The 7,729-nt window shown below is 47.6% G+C and overlaps 1 protein-coding gene across 1 annotated transcript; it reads left to right on the top strand.

The window, feature by feature from the left end:
- The first annotated feature begins 626 nt into the window (after window positions 1-626).
- On the top strand, window positions 627-6,954 carry trib1 (tribbles pseudokinase 1). Its single transcript, XM_034600053.1, has 3 exons — window positions 627-1,251; window positions 2,063-2,355; window positions 5,552-6,954. Exons 1-3 carry the CDS (start codon window positions 925-927, stop codon window positions 6,024-6,026), a joined length of 1,095 nt encoding a protein of 364 aa, XP_034455944.1. The 5' UTR covers window positions 627-924; the 3' UTR covers window positions 6,027-6,954.
- The last annotated feature ends 775 nt before the right edge of the window (window positions 6,955-7,729 follow it).

The following is a 7,729-nucleotide window of genomic DNA, read 5'->3' as shown; positions in this document are numbered from 1 at the left end:
TACTAATAAATATGACAATTAAGTTAAGAATTATTACTTTAAAATAATGTTTTGAACTTATTTACCCAATGTACTTGAACAAGGAACATTTTCAAAATATATTCAATGATGTGTCGCTTTGCTCAAAGCTATAGAGCTAATTATAAACAAGGAATCTCTTAAATGTCCACTTTACTGAATCGGGAGATGTGCATGGATGTTGGACATATGATTGGCCCCTCTATGATTTAAATCTGAATAGAAAGAACAAGTGAGTCAGGAAAAGATTTGTTTTAGATAGTTAATCGTCTAAAAAACGTGTGAGCTTGAAGAAACAGCCCTGATAAGTGTTGGATGATTTCTTAACTTAAAACCTGGGAGGTCCAAACAGGAATCCAGACCTTCATGGCAAACACAGAGAAACAATAAGATGAATGTTTGATGCACAGCGCTGGCGTGGAGGCTATAGCCTCACACAGACGGTTTCATCAGAGCTGGTCTGAGCTGGAGACGGTGCCGTTACAGGATTGCTCAATGGTTGTGTCAGCAGGCAGGAGGCTGGACTGGTCGGGAGGAGTGTTTGAGCTCAGAGCTCAACATCACCGGAGCTCACTCACTCACTCTCTGCCTCTCTCGGAGTGTGAGGCGGTCTCCCCCTCTCTCTCTCCCTCTACCTCTCTCTCTCTGTCTGTTTCTCTCTCCCTCTCTCTCTCTCTCTCTCTCAGTCGGGGCTCTGGGGGAATCAGGATTTTCTCACCTCAACTACACACACACCTCAGAGCCGCGGGCGTTCACTCTCCAGGAGGACGCGGGTTGGATTATTACGCAGAACTTTGATTTGTGTCTCAACTCTCGCACGGAGAAGCATGGAGCGCACTGTGTGCAGTTTGATGTAACCATCTGAGGACGCCTGCCGAACCTGTCTCTCTCTCTTCGCGTGCCGTCATGGTGAATCGGTCCATCCGGATGAACTTGCAGTGGGGCAGCCCGGCACCTTGCATCCGCGCCGTGCGGGTCGCGCACAAGCGGCTGGACGCGGACGACCAGCCGCCGGCGAAATGCGCCAGGCTGAGCTCCGAGGCGGGGGACAGCAACACGCAGGGGCTCCTCGGCACCTCGCCCGGATCCCCGGCCAGCCCCGGCTCCCACACCCCGTCGGCCACCCACCAGGGACCCTCCCGGATAGGACCGTTCCTGCTTCTACCTCTGGCGGACCGGGAGAGCATGCACAGCGCCATGAACACCGACACCGGCGACGAGCTGCTGTGCAAGGTATGCGCAATCCCCCGTCATTGTGCAATTTCTCTGAATGAATGGTGTTTCGAGACAGCGCGTTGCTCAACAGCTCCGTCTGACATGTCATCGGTATCTCGTCGACTTTTTTTCCACCACATGTCGCTCTCACGCGAAATGTGTCACACTTTGCGTAATGACAAGTGTTTCTTCACGGGTTGAATTGCTGAACTATTTGAGGCGCAGTCATTATTTCCAATCTGTTTCATATGTGGCCTCTGGTAAACACATTAAAGACCAAGCAGCCCCATCTGATCCGTGCTAAAACAGTCCACCTAGTCTATGCCTATCCTTGGCACTATCTGGATTCACACTGTCAACCCCTGTCATTTGCATACACGTCACTGCAATACGCCACGCCGTGATAGAAAAATGCAAACATGAGAGGCAGAGAAAAACTATCACGATAAGGATCGCTGGGAACCTCAGGGCCCTTCACTGTTCCAGATCCGTGTGTTTACTTTGCTGGATAGACCTGCAGGCTCTGGACTGTTGTTGATTAATAAAGTTAATCGCTTCACACTTTGGTGATTCATTTATCATGCTCTTGCAAAAGCAGTGCACCGAGCTGGAATCAAAGCACATGCGCCTTTTCTTTTTCTTTTTTATCTCGCTGCCACATTTGCAAGGTTGTTTCCTTAGATGATCATTAAGCACACACTGACCCATTGCCTCCTCCTCTGCCTCCTCCTCCTCCTCCTCACTCTCCCCTTCCTCTTCTTCTCTATCTTCCTAATTTCCATCCTGCATCCCTGCCCTTCCTCTCCTCCTCCTCCCATCGCTCTCCCAGGTCTTTGATATGTGGGTGTACCAGGAAAAGATCAGAGCCTACGGGATACTACCCGCCCACAAGAATGTGGCCGGCATCAGGGACATCATCCTTGGCGAATGCAAGGCCTACGTGTTCCTGGACAAAGACTTTGGGGACATGCACACGTTGGTGAAGAGCTGTCGCAGGCTGGATGAGGAGCACGCCTGCAGGCTCTTCCGTCAGGTGGCCCTGGCCGTGGTGCACTGTCACCAGGCTGGGATCGTGCTGGGGGACCTCAAGCTCCGCAAGTTTGTCTTCACCGACGACAAAAGGTGAGATGTGGGGGATGCAGGATGTCAGATGTCACCCAGGAACTGGAAAAGTTTCTCACCACTTGCTTTCCACATCACATTTCTCGAGACCAATTTTCATCCGGCCTTAATATCATCACTTAACTTTATTTGGATGCTCTCAGACTTGAGTAGTGGGACATGCACAGAGCCAACATGGCAGCTGATCCACACAGGCCGTGTGTGCAGATATCAACGTGGGTGCAGATAGAGTAGGAGGTTCTGTACTTGTGGAGGCAGACTGCATTGCTTCCCAGATTTTCGCCCTCTCTGTCTGTCTCCCTTTCTCACTCTGGATGTGTCTCTTTGTGTATGTGTGTTGTGCGTTTGGTTTTTTGCATGTGTGCATGTGTGAATGTAGTGGGTGGTAGTTTGGCCGAGCTGCTAGACGAGGCTGGTGAGACAATCATCCCCCTTCTGTGGTCATATATCTTGGAATATATGTATTACTCATAATTTATTAATAAATAACGTAATGACTGTGCTGCAGAATAACTGAATTCAACAAGGATTCATTCACAATACAACTTCATCCAGGAAGGCGAGGATCAAAGGAATATGCTTTGAACTCACACGCAAACACACACACGCCTTCTCTGCATCTCTGAGCACTGCATTCTGCTCAGGAAGACACACAAAACCCCTGCTTACAAAACTATTTGTCGCCTCTTTGCCCTTGCGTCACTCTTTTTCCTGTAAGCCCCCCCCCCCCACATTCTCCGGCTTTCCAATGGCCCTTTTTCACGGAGATTGTTCAACAGTAACATTCTCCAGCCACGACCTCTGGCTTTTAAGGGTCACGTTGGATGAATGAGTGCAGACAGCCAGTGAGAGAAGTTGAAGTTGGTTGTGTCCCTCCAATAGCTATACAGCTGCAGAGGGATGAGTCACAGTGTATATGTGCGGAGGGGGAAAAGGAGGAGGGGGGGCTGCATAGCTCATTTTCTGTCAGCTCTTCTGTGTGTGTGTGTGTGTCTCTGTACATGCATGCACGTACTGTATGTGTGCTGATTGCACATTCAGAGCTTTAAAGCTGTGGTTCATTGCTCGGATGCCTGTAATTCAGTATTTTGTTAGCCGGGTGACGGCATTGCAACATTAATGCTGGTGGACTGACCCACAAGACCCACTTGACCCTGGAGATGACATCTTTTTTTTTTTCAAAACTCACTTCTCTTTACTTCTTAGGATGGCGACACGCTGTTGTGAAGTGACTGCAAGAACAGAGCAGCAAATTTTGATGATAACATTAAATGTCTGCTTGACATCATGGGGCTTCGACTTCCCATTTCCTGAAAATCAGCTTTGTGCACCCTGAGATTGCTGCTGCCGTCCAATCACAACTGGACTTTTCACACACATCAACATAAAAACACAAGTCTCCTCGACATGTTGAGATTCTGCATGACATCATTCATCCGGTGTCAAATTCACAATCAGGCATCTTTCAAAACCCAACAATCCTGCTGTGATGCAACGTCTTGGCCAACAATGCAGCGCTCATGCCAGAAACTGAGAAAGTCACAACAATTTGACAATAGCTATCTCCACACACACACACACACACACACACACACACACACACACACACACACACACACACACACACACACACACACACACACACACACACACACACACACACACACACACACACACACACACACACGTTTAGGGAAGGTGACTAGCACCGCGAAGCATGCAGAGCTTCACTGGCAGGCCAGCCTTTCCGTGCGTCACTGATGTGGCAACAGCCATTTCAGGGTAATTATGGGATGGCTGGCGCCGCGAGTGTGGGACCCAGGTGCAGATAGCCTCGGCTCGAGAAAGAGAGAGAGAGAGAGAGAGAGAGAGGAGGAGAGAAGATATGTACTCTCAACAGAGGGATGAGTCATTCTCTCCACCCCTCTAACTCTCTCTGTTCTGTTTCCTTTTCTGTCTCCATCTCTCTGTCTCCTCTCCTGACTTATCTCCTCCACTATCTTGGTGTTTAAATATCAGTCGCCTTCTATCTTGGTCCTTGGTGCTGCCATTCTTTTCATCGTCTCTCTGGCTGGTCTATTTATCTCTCTGCGGCCACTCTGTCATGCAGGGTCTCCCTCCCCGAAAACATCTCTCTTCGTCTGCTGTGTTTGTGGATTTGACTTAAAACCTCTATCCTTGTGTCATGTTTTGGAGACAATCTAAACAGGCACAATTTATTTTTGATTAAAAATTTGAATATCGCCTGTCTGTTGCTGTGGGAAATTAATCACTCTCCAAATTATTCAGTATTTTTCTTACTCCCATTATTCATTTTGCAAGTGTTTGAGTGCTGAATGTCTCATTCTACCAACACACTTTCACAATCTTAATTGCTCTAGTACTGAACTAAATGTACGTCCTGTCATTAACATGGCTAAATATAGCATTGTGTGTGTGAGAGGAGGAGCGGCGGGGGGGGGGGGCTGGAGTTGTATATTTATATGTGTGTTTATGTGAGCATGTGTGTGTGCCAGGAAGTCATTGGAAATGTGCTTAGGCAGCTCAGCGTCTCAAACAGGACTCACTGCTGTGCACTTCGGTCATAGCAAGTTCACTGTGTGTGTGTGTGTGTGTGTGTGTGTGTGTGTGTGTGTGTGTGTGTGTGTGTGTGTGTGTGTGTCATTTATCTGTGTTTGTATGTCCATCCATCTGTCTGTCCGCAGCTTAAGGATAAAGGAGATGCTTGTTTTTCCATGATGCAATCAGTGACTTACATTTAACAGATCCCTGAAATGTTTGACAGTGTTAAACAAAGTCACTGATGGAAATAGACACATGCGCGCGCACGTGCACACACGCACAAATCGGTGGCATATCAAGTCAAAGAATGTCCTGTGTGCTCTGCAAGTTGTGTCACATGGGAACACAGGGAACATAATTTTCAACGTGACATTCAGCAAAAGTGATGTACTTCAGAAATGCAGATTTGCATGAGGTTGTGAACACTTTGTTCTTACGTGATAAGTTGCTCGCTGTTCAAGATAACAGATTAAGTCATTGCCATGGCATCCCTCTCAGCACTCGCACACGCTTGAAGCAGCAGTTGTGTCAAAGAGGGACTGAGGCTAAGAGGACAAAAAGCTAACAGACATTTCTGATGCTTTTAAAGGTCACGCCAAATCTTCTGACCTTATTGTGTCTTTTCCCTTCACAGGACTAAGGTGAGACTCGAAAGCCTCGAGGACTGTCGCGTCCTGGAAGACCCAAACAACGACTCCATGTCAGACACCCACGGCTGCCCCGCTTACGTCAGCCCGGAGATCCTCAGCGGCTCAGCGCCTTACTCCGGCAAGATGGCTGACATGTGGAGCCTGGGGGTCATGCTGTACACCATGCTGGTTGGCCGCTACCCCTTCCACGACCCAGACCCGGCCACACTGTTTTCCAAAATCCGCAGAGGCCAGTGCTGTTTGCCAGAGGGCTTGTCACCCAAGGCCAAATGTCTGCTCCAAAGCCTTCTGAGGAAAGAACCCTGTGAGAGACTCACGGCAGCCGAGCTGCTCGCCCATCCGTGGTTCCACCAGCCGCCTTCGTCGCAGGAAGGGGTCCTGGGTGAACAGGAAGTGAGCTCGGCGGAACAGATGGTGCCGTCCTTTGACGTGGAAGAGGAGGATGATTTGTTCTGCTGACGGACTTGATTCAGCAGAGTATGGCTAAGGGACCAAAACAAAATGAGGGATTCATCGTTGTATTTTTCCTTGGCACTTTTTAGAAAGTCAGTTGTCTACTGTTGTGTGTACATACACCCTCAAACCTTCGACGAAAACTTACTGTACTGTATTTTGTTGTCGTATATGTGTTACTTGCTAAGGGCATTGCTCACAATGATCATTCATTGTGTTTCTATGTGTTTTTGAAATTATTTGGTGCTAAAAGAAATAACAAGGACTCAAACTTGCCAGATTATGTTAAGAAAATAATCTCTGCGGGCTACGATGGGTGAATCACAGAGATGTGACTTGTGGCAAACAGTGGTCACCAACGCCTACACTCATAAGGCTCCAGAAAGCAGTAGATTAATCCTGAAGGGGAGGCGAGGGTATCAGGATGTTGCTCCTCTCACCCTCTGACCGGGCTGGAGGCTCCAGCGGCTGACTCACCGAGCGGCTCTAGGAAGGCCTTCACACAAGCCTGACGTCTCACATCAGGCGGGGACACAGAGTGAGAAAGATGCTCAGCAGCGGACTGATGTGTCACACTCAGCGGGACGCCATGGCAGTGTATCGCTGCCAATCTGGCAACCTCTCGGCAAACGGAGAGCATTTACAAATCTCACACCATGCACAGAAGGTTGAGAAAGGCAGGGTGTTACTGGTGCAAGACTCATGAGAAAAGTGGGACGAGTTTGTCACACACACACACGCACACACTCAGAAAGTGTGACACTAGGCCAACAGTTAAAATGAAATCCTGAAGCTTTTATTCGAAAGCTTGCTCCAATACCGAATACTTCATGTAAAAGTGTCGATTAACAGGGTTGAACCTTGTAAATTTCACTGTGTCTGCTCTGTGTGCAATTAGACACAAACCAAAACTTAACACTAATGCATACGGTTTTAAAATAAAAGCTGAGAGCAATTCTGGTTTTAAAGACTCGGTCATCTTGCCTCAGCAGAAACAGAGGTAGGAGACAGATTTTTTTATTTCTAAGGCCTGACGGCATTTTACAGCAGGTTTTACACAGACAAAGTGAAAATACGGAGAATTCAAGAGGTATTTCCCACCGGTACAATCTGCCTTTTCTCTACTTGTATTATTTAAAGAAATATCCAGTTAAAGAACAACCAAATCAAACATATTACCGGAAAAAAAATGAAGCGATTTGGACCCGTTCACTTCATTTCTGTTGGAATATTATTTCAAGCTGTGTTGCTTTAACAGGGCCGAGCTGTGCCGAGTGTTGTGCCTGTATCACTGTGTTTCATAAACTGAACGGCTCTGAATCAGTCACAGTCAGGCGATGTTTGATGTTGGTTGTCTGGTGATGACTCAACGCTCCAGCGTGTCTGCAGAGAATGGTCCTGACCTTGGCAGGAAGAATCTGTTCCGACTGTTTCACCTCTTTAATGGTACATTTTCTTTCCCTTTCCTCTTTTTTTTATTTTATTTTTTATTACTGCCGTTGAAAGCTGTGGATCCATGGAGACTAGTCATCATAGTTAGTGACATGATGTACCACCTTCTAAATGATCTTTTATCTTCGATTGTGACGGGTGGATGCAGCGTTTCAGTGACGTTAAGCTTTACTGCAGGTCTGCAGCCAGCTATTTCAACCTGGTACAATAATTTTGACAATGGTACTGAATCTGGCATATCTGAGAAGCGCTGGGCA

This window comes from Hippoglossus hippoglossus, chromosome 11, assembly GCF_009819705.1.
Source record: "Hippoglossus hippoglossus isolate fHipHip1 chromosome 11, fHipHip1.pri, whole genome shotgun sequence".
Lineage (NCBI taxonomy): Eukaryota > Metazoa > Chordata > Actinopteri > Pleuronectiformes > Pleuronectidae > Hippoglossus > Hippoglossus hippoglossus.
The sequence above is the reverse complement of the archived record's forward strand: the minus strand, read 5'-3'. Positions and strand labels throughout refer to the sequence as shown.

What these genes read in the sequence shown, in the direction of transcription:
- trib1 (XM_034600053.1), top strand. Translation starts at nt 925, where the DNA reads ATGGTGAATCGGTCCATCCGGATGAACTTGCAGTGGGGCAGCCCGGCA. An exon ending in GCGACGAGCTGCTGTGCAAG is followed by an intron (nt 1,252 to 2,062) that starts GTATGCGCAATC and finishes TCGCTCTCCCAG; the next exon opens with GTCTTTGATATGTGGGTGTA. An exon ending in GTCTTCACCGACGACAAAAG is followed by an intron (nt 2,356 to 5,551) that starts GTGAGATGTGGG and finishes TTCCCTTCACAG; the next exon opens with GACTAAGGTGAGACTCGAAA.